General features: G+C 44.9%; 1 protein-coding gene across 2 annotated transcripts; it reads left to right on the forward strand.

Moving 5' to 3' along the window:
- The first annotated feature begins 14,705 nt into the window (after nucleotides 1-14,705).
- On the forward strand, nucleotides 14,706-23,409 carry LOC125512445 (P-loop containing nucleoside triphosphate hydrolases superfamily protein). Of its 2 annotated transcripts, none has more exons than XM_048677541.2 (13): nucleotides 14,706-15,807; nucleotides 15,899-16,079; nucleotides 16,780-16,892; nucleotides 17,044-17,145; nucleotides 17,545-17,614; nucleotides 18,086-18,141; nucleotides 19,009-19,059; nucleotides 19,603-19,707; nucleotides 19,809-19,853; nucleotides 19,927-20,038; nucleotides 21,705-21,892; nucleotides 22,328-22,414; nucleotides 22,702-23,409. In XM_048677541.2, exons 1-13 carry the CDS (start codon nucleotides 14,881-14,883, stop codon nucleotides 22,870-22,872), a joined length of 2,208 nt encoding a protein of 735 aa, XP_048533498.1. In that variant the 5' UTR covers nucleotides 14,706-14,880; the 3' UTR covers nucleotides 22,873-23,409. The 2 variants fall into 2 exon arrangements, with proteins under 2 accessions (XP_048533498.1, XP_048533497.1); XM_048677540.2 differs by having other exon boundaries at nucleotides 14,707-15,807; nucleotides 17,041-17,145.
- The last annotated feature ends 579 nt before the right edge of the window (nucleotides 23,410-23,988 follow it).

The following is a 23,988-nucleotide window of genomic DNA, read 5'->3' on the forward strand; positions in this document are numbered from 1 at the left end:
AGAATGGCAGCAGCTGTTAGCTCTTGGCCGGTGTGTGGCAGAGGCATCTTGGCCTTCTGGGGCTTGGAGATGTGTGATAAATCTTCGGACTGCACACTGTCTTCAGGAGGTGCATCATTGCGCAGAATGGCAGCAGCTGTTAGCTCTTGGCCGGTGTGTGGTAGAGGCATCTTGGCCTTCTGGGGCTTGGAGATGTGTGATAAATCTTCAGACGAGATTTTTGGTGAAGGGGCAGGCTTTGAAGCTTTAGGCTTCTTTATCTTCTTTGGCTTTGGCACTGCAGGCGCTTCATCTGATTCAGCGTCAGCTGCAGGCTCATTCACTGCAGTCCCTTGAACCAAGATATGGGTGATGAGGCCTTCAAGGTTATACAAGGGACCGATGACATTGGGTTCTGCATCTCGTGTGCCATCTACCCTTGGAGCTGAGGGACCAGGGTTGAAGTCTAGTCCCAATGTCTTCTTGTTTTGCTTCGCTGAGTTCTGGGTAAATTGGAAGTTGCGCTTGAACAGATTGTCGTCACGACACCATAGTAGTGACGATGGGTGTGCATCAGTAGGCTGTGGCCCACGGACCATGCATGGATAGAAGCCTTGTTCAATGGCTTCATCTCTGGACCTGGGTAGAAGATTCTTGTATAGGATGTCTCCCCATGGTCTCTTGATGGCATTTTTCTCAGCATATTCCTGGGTTACAAATCGGTATTTGAACCATTGTTCTGCCCAATATCTTCGAATCCATTGGATTCGGGTCTTGCGCTGATTGTAATCCTCTTCAGGATCTGTCTTGTACAGTTCTGAGAGGTCATCTGGCAGATCTCTCGATGTTTCTCCACGACGCTTTCTGCCACCCTTCCTTGCTAATTTCTCTGAAGCCATAAACTTTAACTTGAAAGGCTTCAACACGTTCAAAGGCTTCAAAGGTTTTCGCTTGCTGGACCAACAGGAACTGGCTTCGGGAGAATTTATGTGATGCTGTAAGAATTCTGCAAATGAATGCAGACTATGAGAACCAAAGGATTCTCCCACGGACATGTACCTGTGACAGCATTAAGGTGCGAGGGAAGGGGAAGAGGTCATATGCATTCTTAGAAGATTTTGAAGATAAATCAGTTTAGAAGACATTGACCTCATCGTGCGAAGACATTCACTCATAGATAAGGAGTTGGTTCCAGATTTGTACGAATCCACAGATCAGTACAAGTGAGGAATCTAACTACTTTGTGAAGCACAAGTGAATATACTAGGCATGTTATGAGATGTAGTATGAGAGAGATCTAACTTGTGTGAATAGAAACTGCTTGTGGTAGAAAGTGACAAAGCCATAGGATCAATGGTGCTGTAAAAAGAAAGTTTTACTTATCACACTAAGAACTGCTAGACGGAGTGGAAGATGAGGCCGAGCAGTTCGATCTTCCGTGCCCTAACTTGGCGACGGAGGACACCTACGGCGACGGCGGAGTGGACGATGTCCGCGGTCGGCGTGAAGACGGCGTCGGAGAGGTTGCGGCAGCGAAGCGCTTCATCGCCGGCGTCGTCGAGGGCTAGCGGTGGCGCTAGGGTTCGTGCGAGAGTGGGAGAAGAGATAATGACCGCTGTGAAGTGTGTATTTATAGGTACAGGGGACGGCACTGTGTTATTACACAGGTGCCCCTGACGATTCTCATCTGAGGAACATGTGGCCATTATGCGGAATTTTGGGGTTTGTTCCACGTCCCACGCACGCCTGGATTGTCGGGTGGTCGTTCCTTCTTCTTCGAGTTTCATGTGGAGGAATGAGCATTGAAGACAGACTTAATGGTTGTCTTTGTATCTTTTGCTGACAAGGATGCAGAGAAGACATTCGACAGTTTCAATAGAATGCATATGATTTGGAGAGATAGAATTTGAGATAGAAAGCATAGAGAGGTCAGGGTCCGATCACATTCACTTAGTTCAAAAGATTTAACAAGAAGACATAGCTATAAGTGAATGTTGTAGAGGACAGAACACTAGTATATATATATATATCTATATAATCAACATAGTGAAGATAATCATGAAGATATGTTGAGATTGAAGCCAAACCAAATGTGAAGACATAGCAAATGTAACGCCATGAGTGTAACACTTCAAACAGAACATTTGGTGGTGGCGTTACCCACCGTATAGGAAGTATTAGACCCAGACACGGCGCACAATTATCGTGGCGCTCTGAAGTCAAATTCCATATTAATGTATTCACACTTAGAATGTATGTCTTCATTGACTGAAGATATACTTTACTTCGTGTGTAGAACATCTAAGTCATCAATATGCATAAAGGTTAGGATGTGTGCCTGATCACAGGACATTTGAGGATTCCAAGATATTTAGCTCACACCGTAACTTGCAAAATCTCTTCTCATCCAAGGGCTTGGTGAAGATATCTGCCAATTGCTCTTCAGTGTTAACGTGTATGATATCAATATCTTCCTTCACAACATGATCTCTGAGAAAGTGATGACGAATTTCAATGTGCTTTGTCTTTGAGTGCTGAACTGGGTTGTTGGCAATCTTGATGGCGCTTTCGTTGTCGCAGTAAAGTGGCACTTGCTTCAGATGAATGCCATAGTCCTTGAGTGTTTGCTTCATCCACAGAAGCTGAGCGCAGCAAGATCCAGCAGCAATGTATTCAGATCTAGCAGCAATGTATTCAGATTCAGCAGTGGAGAGAGATACACAGTTCTGCTTCTTTAAAGACCAACATACAAGTGATCGTCCCAGAAAGTGACATGTGCCTGATGTAGACTTGCGATCAACTTTGTCACCAGCATAATCAGCATCCGAGAATCCAACCAGATCAAACTCTGAGCCCTTTGGATACCATAATCCTAGAGTTGGGGTGTGAGCCAAATATCGAAGAATTCGCTTCACAGCTAAGTGATGCGACTCCTTTGGTGCCGCTTGAAATCGAGCACACATGCAAACACTAAGCATAATATCTGGCCTAGATGCACATAGATAAAGTAAAGAACCAATCATGGAGCGATATACCTTTTGATCAAACTCTTTACCATTGTCGTCGGGACCCAGATGGTGTTTGGCTGGCATTGGTGTTGTGAAGCCTTTGCGGTCTTGCATACCAAACTTCTTTAGGCAATCTTTGAGATACTTCTCTTGAGATATGAAGATGCCGTTGCGTTGTTGTCGTATTTGAAGACCGAGGAAGAACTTCAGCTCTCCCATCATGGACATCTGATAATGCTCTTGCATCATATATCCAAACTCTTCACTGTACTTCTGATTGGTGCAGCCGAAGATAATGTCATCCACATATATTTGGCACACAAACAGTTCACCATCATATGTCTTCGTGAAGAGAGTGGGGTCTAGGGAACCAGGTATGAAGCCTTTGCTCTTCAGGAAGTATTTGAGTGTGTCATACCAGGCCCGAGGGGCTTGTTTGAGGCCATACAGTGCCTTGTTGAGCTTGTATACCATGTCAGGATGTTTTGGATCTTCAAAGCCAGGCGGTTGTGCAACATACACTTCTTCAATCTTGCCATTGAGAAAAGCACTCTTCACATCCATTTGATATAGAAGTATGTTATGATGATTTGCATAGGCCGGCAGTATGCGTATGGCTTCAAGTCTAGCCACAGGAGCAAATGTTTCATCGAAGTCAATGCCTTCCACTTGAGTATATCCTTGAGCAACGAGACGAGCTTTGTTTCTGACAACTTGACCATGCTCATCTTGCTTGTTGCGGTATATCCATTTGGTGCCTAGTATATTGTGCTTCCGTGGATCAGGACGCTTAACCAGTTCTCATACATTATTCAGCTCAAACTGTTGAAGCTCTTCTTGCATAGCTTGAATCCATTCAGGTTCCACGAAGGCTTCTTCAACTTTCTTGGGTTCTGTTATTGAGACGAATGCGAAGTGCCCACAGAAATTTGCTAGCTGAGTTTCCCTTGAACGAGTGAGTGGACCGGGTGCATTGATGCCATCAATTATTCTTTCAATCTACACTTCATTGGCAATGCGAGGATGTACAGAGCGAAGATTTTGCTCTTGCTGATCATTGTCGTTGTTAGAAGGAATGTCTTCAGGCTGAGCATTGTCTTCATGTTGATCAGGTGCTGAGATGATAAGTTCTTCTTCAGGATGAGCTTCAGAAGGTATAATTTCTCCAGTTCCCATTAGCTTGATTGATTCACTGGATGGAACTTCATCTAGCACATTTGGCAGTTGCTCTCTTTGTGAACCGTTGGTCTCATCGAACCGCACATCCACTGTTTCAACCACTTTGTAATGAAAGAGATTGAAGACTCTGTAGGAGTGCGAATCCTTTCCATATCCAAGCATAAAACCCTCATGTGCTTTTGGTGCAAACTTTGAGGTGTGATGTGGGTCCTTGATCCAGCACCTGGCGCCAAATACTCTGAAGTAACTGACTTTTGGCTTCTTGCCAGTAAGGAGCTCATAAGATGTCTTGTTTAGAAGCTTGTGAAGATAAACACGATTGATTGTATGGCATGCAGTATCAATGGCTTCAGGTCAGAATTTTCTTGGAGTCTTATATTCATCTAGCATCGTTCTGGCCATCTCAATGAGTGTTCTGTTCTTGCGTTCGACGACGCCATTCTGCTGTGGCGTGTACGGGGCCGAGAATTCATGTGTGATGCCCAAGGTATCAAGATATGTATCAAGGTCAGTGTTCTTGAATTCAGTGTCATTGTCACTTCTGATGTGCTTTATCTTGGCGCCATAATTGTTCATAGCTCGATTGGCGAAGCGCCTGAAGACATCCTGCACTTCAGTCTTGTAAAGGATTATGTGCACCCAAGTATATCTAGAATAATCATCAACAATGACAAAGCCATAGAGACAAGCAGTAGTAGTAAGAGTTGAGTAATGAGTGGGACCGAAAAGATCCATGTGAAGTAGTTCGAAGGGTCGAGTAGTGGTCATGATTGTCTTCGAGGAATGTTTGGCCCTCATCATCTTTCCTGCCTCACAGGCACCGCATAAGTGATCTTTCTTGAACTTGACGCCCTCGATGCCTATGACATGCTTCTTCTTTGCCAGGGTGTGGAGGTTCCTCATGCCAGCATGCCCAAGCCTCCGATGCCAGAGCCAGCATTCTGAAACTTTTGCTAGAAGACATACGGCCAGCTGTGGTCCTGCTGAGAAATCTACCACGTACAAATCATCTTTTCGATACCCTTCAAATACTAGAGACTTGTCATATTCCATTAGTACAAGGCAACGATATTTTCCAAATATTACGATCATGTTCAAATCGCAAAGCATTGAGACAGACATTAAGTTGAAGCCAAGTGATTCAACAAGCATGACTTTATCCATGTGTTGATCCCTTGAGATTGCAACTCTACCTAGACCCAATACCTTACTTTTACCAGTGTCAGCAAATGTGATGTGGCTCTTGTCGGATGGACGTAAGGTTGAGTCCATAAAAAGGCTTCTTTTGCCAGTCATGTGATTTGTACACCCACTATCAATAATCCATTCTGAAGACGCTGGTGTCGTACCCTACAGTGCAGTTAGGGGGATAGGCTTCACCAAGAGCATTGTGAAGCAAAAACATTTGACGAACCAATGGGTTATGAAAGCTTAGATCCAGATTAGGACTAATAGGGAGAGTAGCAAGCGATTCAGGAATGAAGTACATAGTAAGACCATTCGGGCATTTGATCTTGCGCCCTACAAGATGTTTAAGGTCCCCAGCAATAGCGTCAGACGATTTTGGTTTTCTGCTGGAGACCTTTCCCTGCAAAAGAGAGTTAAGCTTTCTTAGCCACCCACATCTTCAAGAGTGGCTTAGAAGCAATAAGTCTAAGTGCAGCATCTGAGAATTTTGGCTTTGGAGCCCTAGCAAACAGTCTTGCAGGCGGACAATAGTACTCATAAGAATAAGCAGAATAGTTCTTGGTCTTATGAACATGGCGGTTTGATGAACCACTCTCGTATTCATATGCCTGAGTATGGTTTCCCTGCAAAACATTTGCGTTAGTGTGACTTAGGTGAGTCCTCTGTCTGTATGAAGCCTTTGGACTGTATGAAGCCTTTGGTCTGAGGTTTGTCTTCTTCACGTGAGGTGTCATGATGACATTCACAGGAAGATTCTTCAGACACCTTTTCGGAACCCAGATCTTCTTCATAGGCGGTCCATTCCTGCAGTTAGTACCAATGTACCTAGCAAACACTTCACCATTCTGATTCTTAAACAGTATATAGTTTGCATCAAAGGATTCATCAATGATAATGGGGTTAGCACAAGTGAAGCCAGATAGATTGGATGGATCTGCTGAAGGTTCCTACTCAGGTTTCCAGTAAGAGCCATCAGCATTCATTTTCCTTATGAACCCAACACTCTCTTTCCTCGGGTTTCAGTTCAGAATCTGCTTTTTGAGGACATCACATAGTGTCTGATGCCCTTTAAGACTTTTGTACATCCCTGTTTCAAGCAATGTCTTCAATCTGGCATTCTCATCAGCAATAGCGGTGGTATCCTCAGCAGAGGGGTTAGTTACCACATCAACAGTTGAAGATATTGCAACAGCAGTAGCAGTAGAACATTCAGCAACAGAAGTAGCATTATCACGCTCAATGCATTTAGGACATGGTGGTTCAAATCCTTCCTGAGCGGAACTGATCTGTTTGGCGCGAAGTGACTCGCTTTCCTTTTGAAGATCTTCATGAGCCGCTCTCAATTTCTCAAGATCTTGCTTCCTTTGAAGATAATCATAGGAAAGCTTTTCATGAGTTGTTGAGAGAGTTTCATGACGACTTTCAACTTCCTGATACTTAACGTAAAGATTTTTTATGTCTTCAATTAAGGATTCAGATCGAGTCATTTCAGCACCTAACAGATCATCGCTTCTGTCTAACAGTTTTTGAATATATTCCATAGCTTTCTGTTGATCAGTTGCAATTTTAGCAAGTGTTTTGTAGCTGGGTTTTGAACCACAATCAGAGTCATCGTCACTAGATGTTTGATAGTGAGTAGTGCGTGAGTTTACCTTGGCACAGCGTGCCATGAAGCAGTAGGTAGAAGCGGAGTAGTCCTTGTCATTTGCATCGGTGTCGGTGATGAAGTCATTGTCTTCAGTGTTGAAGATGGACTTGGCAACGTATGCTGTAGCCAGACTTGCGATGCTTGAATCGGACTCCTCCTCAGACTCCACCTCCACCTCCGCCTCCTCAGAAGCAGACTCCTCCTCTGAATTCATTTCCTTGCCAACAAACGCACGTGCCTTGCCAGATGAGCTCTTCTTGTGTGATGAATACTTTGAGGAAGACTTTGAAGAAGACTTTGAGTATTTCTTCTTCTTCTTCTTCTTGTCGTCAGAGTCATATTCCTTGCTCTTCTTCTTCTTTTTGTTCTCATTGTCCCACTGTGGACACTCAGAGATGAAGTGGCCAAGTTTCTTGCACTTATGACATGTTTTCTTCTTGTAGTCATGAGAAGAAGCTTCATCATTTCTTGAGCTTGATCGGGAAGACTTTCTGAAACCTTTCTTCTTGGTGAATTTTTGGAACTTCTTGACAAGCATAGCAAGTTCCCTTCCAATGTCTTCAGGATCATCAGAACTGCTGTCGGATTATTCTTCAGATGAGGAGACAGCTTTTGCCTTCAAGGCACGAGTTCGCCCATAGTTTGGACCGTAGATATCTCTTTTCTCAGAAAGCTGAAACTCATGTGTGTTGAGCCTCTCAAGTATGTCAGACGGATCGAGTGTCTTGAAATCAGGACGTTCTTGAATCATCAGGGCTAGGGTGTCAAACGAACTGTCAAGTGATCTCAGTAGTGTCTTGACGACTTCATGTTTGATGATCTCAGTAGCGCTGAGGGCTTGAAGCTCATTTGTGATGTCAGTGAGTCGGTCAAATGTGAGCTGGACATTCTCATTGTCATTTCGCTTGAAGCAGTTGAAGAGGTTGCGAAGGACACTGATTCTCTGATCTCTCTGGGTTGAGACGCCTTCATTGACCTTGGAGAGCCAGTCCCAGACCATCTTAGATGTTTTCAAAGCACTCACACGGCCATACTATCCTTTGGTCAGATGACCACAGATGATATTCTTGGCAGCAGAGTCCAGTTGAATAATTTTCTTGACATCAGCAGCAGTGACACCTTCTCCAGCCTTGGGAACGCCGTTCTCGACGACATACCATAGGTCGACGTCAATGGCTTCAAGATGCATGCGCATCTTATTCTTCCAGTAGGGATATTCAGTTCCATCGAAGACGGGGCACGCATCGGAGACTTTTATTATCCCTGCAGTCGACATAGCTAAAACTCCAGGTGGTTAAACCGAATCACACAGAACAAGGAAGCACCTTGCTCTGATACCAATTGAAAGTGCGTTATATCGACTAGAGGGGGGGTGAATAGGCGATTTTTATGAAAGTCTTCAATACGTGGGAGTTATGAAGACAAACGATAGAAATAAACCTAATACACTACAGCGGAAGGTAGACTACACTAGGCAAGCCATAGTCAAGTATTCAATAGAGTGAACGCATAATGACTTAATAGCAGCAATGTAGTAAGGATCAGGTAGGAAGATATTATGAAGCCAGACAGAACACGCAGTCACTCAGTGAAGACAAGATAGTGCAAACATACAATGACTTCATAAGGAGTAACAGTAAGTAAAGGGAAGAGAAGATGAAACCAGTGACTCGTTGAAGACAATGATTTGTTGGACCAGTTCCAGTTGCTGTGATAACTGTACGTCTGGTTAGGGTGGCTAGGTATTTAAACCTTAGGACACACAGTCCCGGACACCCAGTCCTGAACACGCAGCTCAGGACACCCAGTCCTCACCGTATTCCCCTTGAGCTAAGGTCACACAGACCTCGCCCAATCACTCTGGTAAGTCTTCAAGGTACACTCCCAAACCTTCACAGACTTCGTTCACCGCAATCTACAATGTCTCTTGGATGCTCAGAACGCGACGCCTAACCGGCTGGAGGATGCACAGTCCTCAAGTGTAATAAGTCTTCAGATCACACAGACAAGAAGACTTAAGTGATGCCTAATTCTCTTTGGCTCTGGGTGGTTAGGGCTTTATCCTCGCAAGGAATTCTCTCTCAAAGGCTTCGAGGTGGGTTGCTCTCAAACGACAAAAGCCGTACTCTTAGTCTAAGCAGCCAACCGTTTATGGTTGTAGGGGGTGGGCTATTTATAGCCACTTGGCAACCCGACCTGATTTGTCCGAAATGACCCTGGGTCACTAAGGAACTGACACGTGTTCCAACGGTCAGATTTCAAACTCACACGGCAACTTTACTTGGACTGCAAGCAAAGCTGACTTGTCCGACTCTGGACAAGATTCGCTCTCATAGTCTTCACTCGAAGACATAGGTTTTGGTTAGGCATCACTTCAGTCATTCTGACTGGTTCTCTTGGACCCCACTTAATAGTACGGTGGTTCCTATAACTCAACACAAAAGAAAGAGAACTACGAAAGATCTAAGTCTTCGAGCTCCATAGGCTTCATGTGGTGTCTTCTCTTGTCATAGTCTTCAAATGTGAATATCTTCATATACCACCTTTGACCTCAATGTCTTCATACATTTTTAGGGGTCATCTCTGGTAGGAAAACCGAATCAATGAGCGACTTCTACCTGTGTTATCCTGCAATTCTCACAAACATATTAGTCCCTCAAATAGGTTTGTCATCAATACTCCAAAACCAACTAGGGGTGGCACTAGATGCACTTACAGCTATGCTAACTGAACTCGGTGGCTCCGGATAGAAAGAATCGGTGGGGCCGAGTTTGACTTTTGGTTTAGGTCATATGTGGATGTGGGAAGGTAGTTGAGGGTTTTGGAGCATATCACTAAGCACTTTGAGCAAGCAAGCCATTAAGCAACACCTCATCCCCTCTTGATAGTATTGGCTTTTCCTATAGACTCAATGTGACCTTGGATCACTAAAATAGAAAATGTAGAGTCTTGATCTTGAAGCTTGAGCCAATCCTTTGTCCTTAGCATCTTGAAGGGGTTCCACATCCTCTAGTCCATGCCACTCCATTGTTGAACTTATCTGAAACATACTAGATAAAAGTGTTAGTTCAACAAGAGATATGTTGACATTAATTACCAAAACCACCCAGGGAGCATTTGTGCTTTCAGCGTGCGGCGCGTTCGCGTGAAGGCGAGCATCTCCGTCCTTCAGGCCTGCGAGCGGCCGCGGCGACCGTGTCCTCTCACCAGCTGGGCGGCGTTATCGACGCAGGTGAATCAATCGTCCAACTTTGAGGCGGCACCCTCCATGCACCGGGGCGCCCCCACTCGATTTTTTTGGCCCGTTTATACTGGTCCAGTATATTCAGCGTTGCCCCACTTGAAGGGCGTCTGCGGTGGGTGGTTGTCAGCGTGGGTATTGTGGACGGAGATGAAGTCGACGTGGATGCCGATGGTTCCCGGAGAACATGCCAGGACGTGAACGAAGTCGTTGCAGTCAGTAGAAAAGGGACCTGGCCTCCAGGCAGAAGACAAAGCGGCGACGACACGTGTGTGTGTTCGGAGGAAGCCGCAGCTCCTCCTCGCGTGTCTCCCACTGTGGCTCGCGTGGGTGGTGGGCCGGCGACGGCAGGCGACTCGCGATCGCGATTACCGAGACGATAGGATGCGCTCACGATTAGTTTTCTAATAATTAGATGCGTCCATGATTAGTTATGTAATAGGAAGAGTCCGTGATTAGTTTCCTAATAATTAGATGCGTCCATAATTAATTTCCTAATAGGATGCGCGCATGATTATTTTTCTAATAATGGATGCGCCCGTGATTAGTTTCCTAATAATTAGATGCGCCCGTGATTAGTTTCTTAATAGGAGTGTCCGTGATTATAGTTTCCTAATTGACCGGATGTGGACTTTCATATTTTCCTCCACGGTGGAGTACGGTTAGTCATCAATGTAAATTGTTAAGTGCACACAGAGAACAAATTAGGTTAAGGCTAGCCGTTTGATTGAGTTCAGTGGGACTAATCATGCGTGGTAATATATTCATGTACGTTTTGTGGGGTGCACTTAAAGAAGATAATGTTTGCACCTACCAACTCATCTAGCTCATGTTGCTTGTAAAGAAAGCGGACATCTGGCTTTTGTCATCGTTGGTCCGCCGTGTCTTGGGCTATTTCATTCCCGTAATTAACTGTGGGCTAATTGAATGGAATTCCCGAATGAGATAATTATGATTTCTTAATTAGTGATGGGCTAATTAAAATGATTATGGTAATTAATGGCGGGCTAATTGAATGAGATTCTCAAGAGACAAGACATCATGGTGCATATAATTATGCTTGGCTAATTAATGTTGGGCTAATTAAATGGATTATGTATACTAGTACCTCCTTTTCAGTTTACAAATTCTACGCGTATATCTAGGTTGTTAATTTTATCATCTTAATATAAACTATATAACACAAAAGTTATACGGTTTGAAAATAGAACATCTGAAGTTTATATTGATAGTTTATAGGACATGCACATACCCCTAGGTTGTTAATTTAACCAACCTAATACAAGTCATATATTACAAAAAATATATCAATATAAACTTCAGATGTTCTATTTTCAAACCGTATAATTTTTGTGTTATATAGTTTTTATATTAAGATGATATAATTGACAACCTAGATATACGCGTAGGACTTGTAAACTGAAAAAGAGGTACTACCTCTCTCCCAGTTTACAGGACATGCGCGTGCCCCTAGGTTGTTAATTTGACCAACCTAATACAAGTCATATATTACAAAAAATATATCAATATAAACTTCAGATGTTCTATTTTCAAACCGTATAATTTTTGTGTTATATAGTTTATATTAAGATGATAAAATTGACAACCTAGGTATACGCGTAGGACTTGTAAACTGAAAAGGAGGTAGTACCTCTATCTTAGTTTGCAGGACATGCGCGTGCCCCTAGGTCGTTAATTTGACCAACCTAATACAAGTTATATATTACAAAAAATATATCAATATAAACTTCAGATGTTCTATTTTCAAACCGTATAATTTTTATGTTATATAGTTTACATTAAAATGATAAAATTGATAACCTATGTATACGCATAGGATTTGTAAACTGAAAAGGGAGATAGTAGTATATGACAATCTGTGAGAGACATGCATGGTGCATATAATTATGATTAGCTAATTATAATGACGAGTTAAATAAACAAATTATGGCTATGGATTCCCGTGGGGCACACATACTCCAAGAACACAGTCTTATAATAAAATCGATCAATTACATATAACTGGATCACAAAACAAAAATGTACATAAAATATCTGGCTGCATCCACTAACCCTTGAACCAAATGTAGTCTTCCGTCACTGATTTTTATCAACCCTCTTTTTTTTTCTCACCTTTGTTTTGATACTTTCTTTGCTTGCTTTCATGCGTATTTTGCTACTTTCATCTAGAGTTCTCAATTCATTCGCCACAGTTACAATTTACCTACATATCCAATTTAATTTCATGTGAAGCCAATGCCTTATTATTTATGAAACTCTTCAGGTTTACATGATGAAGTTGCATTCGACCAAATAGATATGTTAAATTATGGAAGTTTTTCGCAATTAGGTTCCATGTAGGTTGGTTCGCTTGCTGTTGTTGGTGCTGCAATTGTTATTCTAGGTTGGTTTGATTGTTGTCTTTCTCAAATGATTCAACGCTTTTTCTCATTGGCGATCGTTGTCTCACGATATAATTTCTCGGTTCGACAACATGGTTCATAAGAATGTTATATTCTTCCGTTGCAACGTACGGGCATTAGTGTTAGTTATGCCTAAAGAGACTATATGCTCATTGGTAAAAAATTATGGTTAAATCAGCTGAGGTCGTGAACGATACAAATTACGACTACGAGGGTCCTCCGCACAGAATCGGACCAGCTCAGGGTATCTCCAGCCGCACCCTCAGGAAGGCCTCCTCAGGCGATTTTTTCGCGCCGACGTAAAAAAACGGCCCAGTCGCGCCTCCAGGAGTCCGATTTTCGCCGGCCTGGCCAAAAACAGCGCCGGCGGACCCAGGCCAAACCCGGCGCGCCGGGGCGAACTGTTTTGGCGTGAAACAGCCGCGGGCCCGCCGCCTCAGCGACACGGCGCCTCGTCTTCCCCCAACGGCCTCGGTTCTCACGGGGAATCAATGCCAAGGCTGCCGCCGGTCAGCCTTGCCATTGATTCCTCACGGGCGGCGCGTCACGGGACGGCGCGCCGACGCCTCCCCTCCCTCGCACGCGTACACATGGGTGCGGCGCGGCTATATAGCCGGTGGCCTGCACTCGCCTGTGCCCACACCAGCCCCGCCCCTCGCCGCCGCCCAGCTCCTCCCTTTCCCTACCTCTCCCGAGCGCCGCCGCCCAGCCCCTCTCTCTATCTCTCTACCTCTCCCGAGCCCGTCGCCATGGCGGAACGCTTCCCTGAAGATGAGGCGGCGGCCAACGGCTTCGGCCGCCGTTCGCTCCGCGAACAGGAGTCCTAACTCCTGTTCCAGGCGAACATCCCGGCGCCGCCGGACATGCGCGCCGGGCCGACAGGGTGGAGGCTCAGCGCCGGGGGAGTGCCCATTCTCCCGTTGCCCGACGCCGTGGCGAAGCCGAAGTACTTCGCCGAGGAAGTCGAGGTCGTGCGCGCCTCCCTCACCGACGCCCAACTCTTCCTTTCCCAGTATGCCGCCGACAACCATGCGGCTTGGGCGGCATATTTCGAGCGCCGCCAGCAGCAGCGCTTGGCGTCCATCAACGGCGCGCCGGTGGTTGGCGACCGGCAGAACAACGAGGGGCGTCACCTGTGGTGGAGCGTCCCCGGTCGCACACTCGAGGGCGGCAACGACCCGCCGTTGGCGTACCCGGCGAGGGCGCCCGCCCCGGCAGCACCGACACGCCGGGCCATGGGCGCCAAGGAGGTTCGGGTCCTCCTCCTCTTCTTCCTTCTCCCGATCTTCATCGCACTCCTCCGGCACTCCGGCCCTGCTCGGCGTCAAGGCCGAGCCTGCGGCGGAGACGCCGCTCGGCCGGCGCACTCGCAGCGCCGGCATCGTCATCAACGAGGGCGGCTGACGCGCCTACTCGTCGGCTCCTCCGCGCTTCGTCAAGCCAAAGACGGAGCCGGGGCTCGCGCCGGTGAAGAAGGAGCCGGCCGCGCCGGTGACGACAGAGTTCGACGACGACGACGCGGCCCTGGAATGGGCGCGCAGGGACTCCATAGCGATGGAGAAGGAGCGCCTGGAGAAGGCGAAGGAGCGCCAGTGCGCCGCCCTGCTTCGCTTCGCGGAGCGTCGACGCGGCCGCGACGGAGGCGGAGTCGTCGTCATCTGCGACAGCGACGACGACGACGACGACGCGCCGCCACCAGTCCGCCATGGCGACGCCGGGCAAGGGTCCAGCAGGGACGCCCGCGTCAAGGAGGAGAAGGCCGCCGACGACGATGGCGGCGACTTCAGCCAGTTTTTTCTTTAGATTAGTTTATGTATATGTGCTATGTAATGAAAATCCACGAACTTCGCCGAAATATGCCGAAATTTATCGTGTTTGGCCGAATTTTATTGTGTTTAAGCCGAACTTCGCCGAACTTTTTTTATTTTAAAACATGCCTGGGACAGCCCTGGGGCCGGCGGCTGGGGACCAACTCACCCCAGACTCAATTTTGCGTCGGCTCACCCCTCAGGCGGCGATTTTAGGCGCCCCTAAAGAGCCAACGCCTGGAGATGCCCTCATCTTCCTTGTAGCAGCTGCGCACAGCCTCCTCGCCCCGTCCCCAACCGGCGAAGCCACCTGCAGAACCCCAAACAACTTCTCGGAGCAAGCCTCAACCCCTCTTGATTATTCCGTCGAAACCCTAGATCCCCAAACCCACGCGGCCACCTCCTCATGGATCATCCATGGCGTTTCGCAGCCGGCGCCGGCAACGACCTCTGCCCCGTCTGCACCGCGCCCCACTTCCCCTTTTGCCCGCCTCCGCCTCTCCCGCCCCACCCCTTTCCCTACGATCTCCACCCACCGCCCCCTCCTCCCCCGCCCCAGTACCATGCCCCCTTCTACCCGCCGCCGCCGCCGATGTGGGCTCCTCCGGGGCCGCACCCGTACGATCTCCTCGACACGGAAGGCCCCCACAAGAGGATGCGCGTGGGGGAGGCGCCTCCGTTCTCCGGCCCGCCCCCTCCCTACCCGCCAATGTTGGGCAGGGCTTCTGTGGAGGGAGAGCGGCTGCTCGGGCTGATCCGGGAGCATGGCCATGGCCGCGCTCAGCTGCCGCCTGCACAGTGGCATGGTGAACCGTATCCACCCGATGGTTTCGGCTATGGAGGAGATGGGGCTTATCCTCCTCATCAAAATTATAATAACCCGTATGCGCAGGGAGGCAATTTCACTGATTACGATCTCGCCAGAAGGATGCCACCTCCGCCGATGCCGTTTGATAGGTATAGTGCCTTAGATTCGGTAGGAGGATCTCAGGAGAAGTATTTCGACCACCATCACCATCATCAGTTTCACCCTGAAGCATTGCCGGGTGCTCCACCACTTCCTTCAGTACCACAACATGCTGAGGCAGGAAACCATTATGATTCCCGCGATTGGCGTCATCATGCGGGTGTTGTGCCGCCACCACCAGATCCTGCAATGCCTTCTACCCCAGATTATCATGCAATGCCACCTCTGCAGGCAGCAAACTCGTCATTGTTTCCTGTCCTCTCCAGTTCCCCGGCTACTACATCACTTCCACCCAGTGATAATACCTTGCATCATTCCCACCTGATGCCAAACGCAAATTATTACAATGGACCCAACAAAAATGAGGTTCTCTTCCTTGGATGCTTTGCTTATAATATATCATTGGCCACTCAGAAGTCAAAAGTATTAATCGCTACATATGTGCGTGTTTCTCCAGGGGGTAGATTTCGTACATCGGCAACAATCGGAGCAGCATTTGGGGGATAGAATGCCAACACAGGACAAACATTCTTTTAACAATGTGGAAGTCAATGTTGTTAATGCATGCGACTTGTTCAAGCAGCCCCTTTGTGCTTCACGCCCTGATCATATTGTTATCATCCTGCGAGGGCTTCCAGGTTGTTTCATATGTACCATTGTTAATGTTTCATAGTCATTAAGTAGTCTAATTATTAACTGCAACAAAGTTGGCAATCCTAGCCAGTAAAATGACATTAGATCTGATATGCTGTGGGAAGTGTCCAACCTTTTGATACTTCCATAAGCAGTGACCTTATCGTTTCAGTGTTCCTGTTGTTTAAGAGTGCATGTTGTCTTTCTTACATATACATGAAACCCGGGCACATTACTTGGGAGTTCCTGATTTTTTTTTTTGAACAAATTGTAATCTATTTGATGACGTTTTCAATCGAAAGCAAACATCAATATGCATGATGAACTTCCTACTCCCTCTGTTCGTATACATATGTTGCTTCTAGAGAGGTATAAACAAATTTGTTTAACTTTCTCCACCAATACTTGTAGAAGTATCTTCACTGTTTATATGAAAAAAGAACATAGATGGCTTTGTCACAAAGTACCCCATTGTGGCATAGCGATATATCTTTAAGGTCCTGCGAAAATACTGTGATAAGGTACTACCTAAAGTTGAGTCTTCATGACCAATTACTTTCCAAAAATGACATGTGTGGGGTGGGGAGGGAGTAGTATTATGGTTTAATTTGGCGCACAAAATTATCTATTATTCTGGTAGGGTCAAATCATTTCATGTCAGCGCTTCACAACTGTTACAGTTCTGACAAATATTAGAACTTGTAGGTAGTGGAAAGAGCTACCTTGCGAAGGCATTGCGTGATCTTGAAGTTGAGAGTGGTGGAAGTGCACCCAGAATTCACTCGATGGATGACTATTTCATGATTGAGGTTGAGAAGGTCGGTAGAAACTGAACAGTGGACACAATTTATTGTGTACTGTCGACCATTTATTTCTTGGCTTAGACTTTCAGAAATGCTCATCATGGCCCTGCTATTTCTATGGATAATTTGTCCTGTAACTGATATTGTGCTAAATTGCTCTTAGAAGGTCGAAGACAACCAAGGGTCTAAATCTTCTACTGCATCCAAAGGACGGAAACAGTTGACCAAGAAAGTGATTGAATATTGTTATGAGCCTGAAATGGAGGAGGTGATGTATCTCATTTGTTCTTGTCTATTACTTTCTTTTTGTCATGTTGAATGCACCTGCCAATTATTGGGAACCTGCTATAGCTAAACCATAGCATCGCCTGTTGTTATTAACAAGCAGGCAAACATATTTTAGTTAATGCATCGGTGCAATGCAACCTTTTGTAAAGAAATGTACTTCATATTTGTTGAAATATGGATATCAGGGGACCTTCCCAAGAGTTTGCAATGCATGTATAGAGAACGAGATAGTATCTGAAATTAGCATTAAATGTAAGGATAATGTAAGGTTCCCTATAGAAAGAATTACCTGGATTGTGGATATGAGCATCGGCTATCAGTTGCCTTTTAAAAAGAAAAGCTCCACCATAAGAAGTCTAATTTCTTCTCCATTTGACAGACCTACAGATCAAGCATGTTAAATGCGTTTAAGAAGACCCTTGATGAAGGGAATTTCACATTTGTGATCGGTATGAAGTTATTCTAAATATTATTAAATGATGCAACATGCTTTATGATGTTTAGTCCGCATTGGTTGTTTTACCTTGCATGTTATAGTCTGCCTTGTTTATGTCTTTGCTTGTAATTTCATGGAGTGTTGAATGAGTCCCCTTCCTATTTTTTCCTGTCAAAATTCATCAACATCTTAATATGAATATTAAAAGGTTTTCTCCACAATAGAAACTTTGTTTTCTATTAATTATCAAATATTTTGGTGATCAGTTTGTGGGAATTATGACATCGGTTCCCTAGACAGTGGTTGGGTGCCCATTTGTCTCGGAAGTTTATATTCCTTATTGTTCAAAAACATTCAGTTAAGCAACATTTTAGCTGTCGTCGCGGCATACAATACACCAGGCGATGCCTTTATTTTCACCAGTGGCGGATGCTGGATTGTGGTAACTGACATGTTTATTGCTGGTATCCCTGACCGTTTTTAGTGGATGACCGCAATCTGCGGGTAGCTGATTTTGCTCAATTTTGGGCAAGCGCGAAGGTAAACCCTCAGTCTCTTTTGCGTCAACTGCGAGAATTTATTTTGCTTACCTGGACCTTTTCTTAATTATTTAAACCACACCGTTCTTGTTTTAAGAACAAGAGGGGTATTCCTTTTCAAAAAGCATGTTTTAGGGCCAACTGCCAGTCAGGCAGTACTCAAGATGTAGTACTATTTTGAAATTGCATATTAATGTTGCATGTTTTGATTTAATTTGTTTGCCACAGTAGTGACTTTCTTCTTCCTCCTTTCCTCTTGAATGTGTTTTTTGATCTATACTAGTTGCTCTTGTGTCATATAGGCAGCCCCCCCTTCACATAGGCAATACGGTATATCATGACATACATAATGTTATGCAACGATTTACGTAAAAACAAGAATAAAAAACCGCTCATCTCTCTCTCCCTCTCAATGTCTGGGAGTATGTGTTTATGGCTTTATGCCTGCGCGCAAATAGCTCTCTCTCTATGTGTATGCCTGCGAACAAAGAGCTCTCTCTCTCTCTCTCTCTCTCGCATGAGTGTACGTGTTTATGCCTGCGCACAGGAAGAGCACTCTCTTTCTTCTGGTCTGTTCCATGTTTCTGTATGCACTATGCAGTTAACTGCATACTGGAACGTGATTTACATTTTTATATGGTTTGTATAATAGCTATAGAACATGCGGTTGCAACTTGCAAGGTCAGTGACTGTTGTATATACCGAGAATCAACTGTTGAGGTCCAAACCTTGCTGGATAAGATCTTATGCATTTCAGGAGGCACTTTATTGCACTACCTCATTGTTTGGAATTTGATTGTCTGAATTATTATTGTCTCCTAATCTGGCTTTTTTTATAGTAGGTTACTGATTCTGTTTTCTTGTATAGAGATCTGGCTATGAGGTCTACTTGCTCGAGGCACCATACAAGGATCCAACAGTAAGTTCGTGTAATATCACATAATAAGAAAGGCCTAACTTGTTGTAAATATGTGATTATGTACTTCAGACAGCTACCAATTCTATTTTTGTCGAATAAGTCACGGATCATCTAAGAACTCTTTGCCAATTATTTGTTTTGGTATAGTTTGGTAAGAATATGGATTGGGAGACTGTCCATATGCACTGCTGATGAAATATATACCTGAAGTTGTGGTGCTTACGACATGTGAACCATATGGTGTAATTGCCAATGTAGAAAGCTTTCAGTCAAATGCATGCACCTTGAATGTTCCTGTACTCCATAGCCAGAGTAGATACACCTTGCATGTTTCCGTAGTCCACAGGCAGAGTAGATACACCTTGAAGATGCAGTTTTATGATAGATACGATAAATGTGTGCATTTTGGTGAAACTTTTCCTAGCGGTGTAGCTTTGTGGTAGTTTTGTCGGAAATATGCTTAGTTGTATGATATTTATACTCAGATAAAGTAGATTCCTTTTTATAGCGTAGAACGTCTTATATATCTTTTGTAATACACAGGGCTGTGCTGCTAGGAATGTGCATGGGTTTACATTGGATGATATCAAAAAGATGGCAGCTGACTGGGAGGAGGCTCCACCACTATATGTGCGACTAGATACCCATGTATGTTCTTGAGAGTATTGTTATGTTTAATGTTTTGCAATAGACCTTATATTAGATACATAGTTAATCATGTTTCTAATCATTTGCACCTTTATTTTCAGTCTTTATTCCATGGTGACAATCTTCATGAGCATTCTATACAAGAGGTAACACTATTTCACCACTCACCAGTCATTTGTGAAGAGACGAACTTTCTCATGATTTCTATATGTCAAATAGGTTGATATGGACACAGAGGATACTGATGATGCTGATGATACGGCAGTTAACACCCAGTCTGGAAGCTCAAAGAAGGCTATACCTGAATCAGCAGATGATGTACCTGATCAAGGTGCATATTGATGACATATCCTTGGCCACAGTTAATCTTATGGTTTAATAACCCTAACAAAAAATTGAAGAAGCCCTGCAAAGTATTTTTCTTCTCATACTCCAAGAGTGTGTTTGGTTTGAGAACCAAGTGGAATGAAATGTTATGGTTCTATTCTGGTGGAATGGGTCGGTTCCATTCCTGCGTTTGGTGGGGGTCAAAAAATAGAATGGAATGGTTCCGTTCCTGCGTTTGGTGGGAGAGATGGAATGAGAGGAATCTATTGCATTCTTAGTAAAACGTTGTTGCAATTTTCACCAGCATTTCTTTTGCATTTGCATCAGAAACAACTAACAATGCACAATTACAGGATATATTATTCCTCATTACAAACTTTGAAACATCAAATTTGCTTTGGGATTCATCACAAAATTTGGAACTCACGCAAATTGCTCATCCTTAACAATTTTCACACAGAGCTTAGCCAACTCTTGCAACAATCCTAGCATGACCATACACATAAAATGAATTTTGCGTCATGGCTACATACACGCATAAAGTTATGTGCACATCAACTGCATCTGCATATGCAATGGCATCATACATAGAAGACAAGCACGGGGCAGCGGGGCATTTTCACCTTCGGGCGACAGGTGAATGAGCTCCGGATGGCTGCCGGTGACTTGTCGACGGGCCTGTGAGGACGAGCTCCGGGCCGCAGTGACCATATGCATGAAGAGTACTCAGGTACCCGCCGCAGTTTGCACGCCGAGGCGAGCAGCAGGACGAAATCACCGCAGCCGCACGACGAGCCTCTGCCACTGCTCCTCTGCCGCCGCTGCTGCTAGACAGCCCAGTTGCTCCGATGCAGCTGCTAGACCGCCGCCCCTGCTCCGCTTGCCATCCCCACCGCCTTCTTCGACCGCCGTCCTTGCTCCCCTTGCCGTCCCCACCGCCATCTTTGATCCTTGGTGCGGCACCACCAGAGATCGAGAGATAGGGAGAGACGATGGGGAGGCGGCTCCGGAGAGGGAAATACGAGGGAGTGGCCGGCACAGTCGCAGATCGAGAGGGAGAGAGATGAGGGAGTGGCAGTGCTGGCCAAGGATGGGTTTGGGGGTGAGTGAGTCGCGGGAAAGGTGAGAGCTGAGAGGTGTTCTGCGTGATTCCTCCAAATCGGAGGTACTTGTGCATTCCACATCTGGGCTGAATATTCCATTCAGGAGAATGGTTTGGTTCTGGTTCTCCACTCCTACCAAACACACCCCAAGTGTAGAAAGCCACTGGCGCAGAACGGATCCGTTGCATTCCACCCTGTGACCTGAATCAAACACACTCCAAGTGTAGAAAGCCCTGCAGTTTGACTCGTTTTTTCTGTTGATGCATATATCTTGTCAACCCTGAGCTCTCTTTGTAGGAAAGAAGCAAACACCATCACCCTGTCTTTTTTTTTTGACGTGCATCACCTTGTCAGTATGCTGGCAATTTTGTTATCTCTGTCAACTTATAGTCTTATAATCCAACTAACCTGACCTACTGTGGATCTCCTGCCTGCACACTTGTTGGAACCTTCTGCCCTGTGAGACAAACTCTCCCACGTGGGCAAGTGTGGAGTATTTGAACTCGATATATGTCATTGTCATTATTATATTTTTAATGAATCTTGGTGCGTACTTTTTTATGCCAGGGGACAGGTGGGATTCATCAGATGAAGAAGACTTAGATGACATTAAGGAGCTAGGACAGAGCAAATGGTCAAAAGATTTTGATGAGGATACTGACAGGTCCAAGCATGCAGATGGAAGTACACATACTCTTTCTGGGCTGGCCAAGACATATGGCACCCATCAAAAAACACTTACTTGGGGTGATCGGGTACGACATTTGCTTTAGTGAAAGTTCAACATATTGCTTTCCTTGTGCTTCATTTATGCTTGATCCTTGGCTGCACTTGTTTCTCTGGAGTGCAAAAGAAAAATTACGTCATTATTAAAATCTAGTCCTAGTTTCTGAGCTACAAAAACACGGATTTAGTTGGACACTTTGTACTCCATCTGTCTCAAAATGTAAGACGTTTCTTGACACTAACGTCTTACATTTTGAGACAAGAGGGAGTATTTAGTTACTGAACCTTTGAAGATACTTTGATTATTCCAAAATAGAAGTTACGTCGGCTGCACCCTTGCAGTTGTTTATCACTTTGTAGTCATGATGTGATGCTCCTTCACTCAAGTCTGTGTTACACTGTTTACTTAAAATGGAAATACCATATTCCTTTTTTGATATGCTCAATCTTCCTTTCTTTTGCAGCTTGAAAAGGGTGGATTTTCTATCGGTGCAGCCAAAAGGAGACCCACTTCATCTTTAATCATAGGACCTGGATCAGGGTACAATTCGGTTAGTATTAACCCACTGCTAACATTATGGCAGTTAAATGACCGCACTATGCTGTTAGTAGCACCTTACTTTCTGCTACTATTCATCCTCTGCATATTCTTTCATACTTCCTAATATTTTGTACAAATCACTTGTTTGCATATATTCCCTTGCTTTCTATTTTTCTGAAAGGCCTTCTATTTTAATTGAGTTTTATCTATCCTATATCCGAGGCCCCTTTGACAATTTATTTAGGCCCAAGTCTTTGCTTCCTGCCAGTTTGCTATATTGAAAATCATTGCTTGTAGGTCTCCAACCCCTTGGCTGAAGATAATTCCACAGGCGTGAAGGATAAAGTAAACAATGAAACAAAAAGACGGTTCAGTGAGCAACTTCGTGATGAAGGTCAATCCTTCAGGGCAGTTTTCGACCAGAGAAAACAGCGCATTGGGGTTTTCAACAACGGAAAAAATGAGTAATCCGTGACTGAGAAGCCTGGATGGCAACCTGCAGTTGTATGGGCCTCTGGGTACTCACGTTGCCCAGGGTCAAGCAGAGCACAGGCAGCTCGGAATCACTGGCTTGTTAGTCCTGTTGCTCCATTGCCATTGGCATATTGCAGTTCTAAGATTTGCCGGACACAGATAGGCTTCACCTTAGTGCCTGCTATCAGTCCCCACAAGGCGCAATTGAAGCAAGCATTACTTTCTGCTTGTGCTATTTGTCTTTTGGCCCACACGAAGAAGTGGTGAGAAGTTGGTTCCCTTGATTTGTTGCAGGCTTGTAGCTGCAAACTCACTAAGATCCTCTCGGCAATGCGAAATCCTTTTTTTGGGACCTGCCATTTCAAGAGCAACCCCACAAGATGTATGTATTGTGAACACTGAATAATGACATAAGTCCTTGAACAAGGTATGGAGCACATAATGACTGGGAGGGAATCGGGCATCAGTGGGTGTGTTCTTAACATGAGATGGAAACGTTTGAATATTGAATGAAACATAGTACTCCATGAATCTAGCAAATTAGTTTGGGTGTGTTTTTACACCATGCAAATAGAAATTATAGAGGCATGGAAACTAATCTTTGTTGGAGATGTGTGAAGAACATGAGTTACCCCCAGTCTTACCAAACAAAGCCTGAGCTTATAATAACACTAATTGTAGGTGTAGGTCTGGAGGTGATCTCCAAACCTTCACAAACTTGAAATCTACAAATATACTCACTAGTGCCTCCAATCGCCTAGGAGTCTTCATCCACGCTTGGTAAACTTGCTAAATTCAAGTCAATTTGGTGCAAAGAGAGGGGAAAGCTTGAATCTTCGTTAGCTCCTCTATCAAAACTCTCCTCTTTAAGTCTTAAGGAGTCAAAGGAATAGTGGCTTGGGAAGTGGGGAATGATGTTTTGCTTGATCTCAAATGGCCTCTCGAAGGGGTTAACCCTAACCCGAACCAGAGAAAGGCTATTTAAAATACTTCCTCCGTCCCACAATATAAGTACGTTTTTGACACTAGTGTACTTTGACACTAGCGTACACTAGTGTTAAAAACGTACTTATATTATGGGACGGAGGGAGTAATTCTCAAACTAGTTGT

Source organism: Triticum urartu, chromosome 6A, assembly GCF_056163025.1.
Source record: "Triticum urartu cultivar PI428250 chromosome 6A, HENAU_Tu73, whole genome shotgun sequence".
In the NCBI taxonomy this organism is placed as follows: domain Eukaryota; kingdom Viridiplantae; phylum Streptophyta; class Magnoliopsida; order Poales; family Poaceae; genus Triticum; species Triticum urartu.

Excerpts from the sequence above, each read along its gene's own strand:
- LOC125512445 (XM_048677540.2), top strand. The coding sequence starts at position 14,881 with ATGGATCATCCATGGCGTTTCGCAGCCGGCGCCGGCAACGACCTCTGC. Across the intron at positions 17,146-17,544 it reads ATGAGCCTGAAATGGAGGAG|ACCTACAGATCAAGCATGTT; the intron begins GTGATGTATCTC and ends TCCATTTGACAG. Across the intron at positions 19,708-19,808 it reads ATGTGCGACTAGATACCCAT|TCTTTATTCCATGGTGACAA; the intron begins GTATGTTCTTGA and ends CTTTATTTTCAG.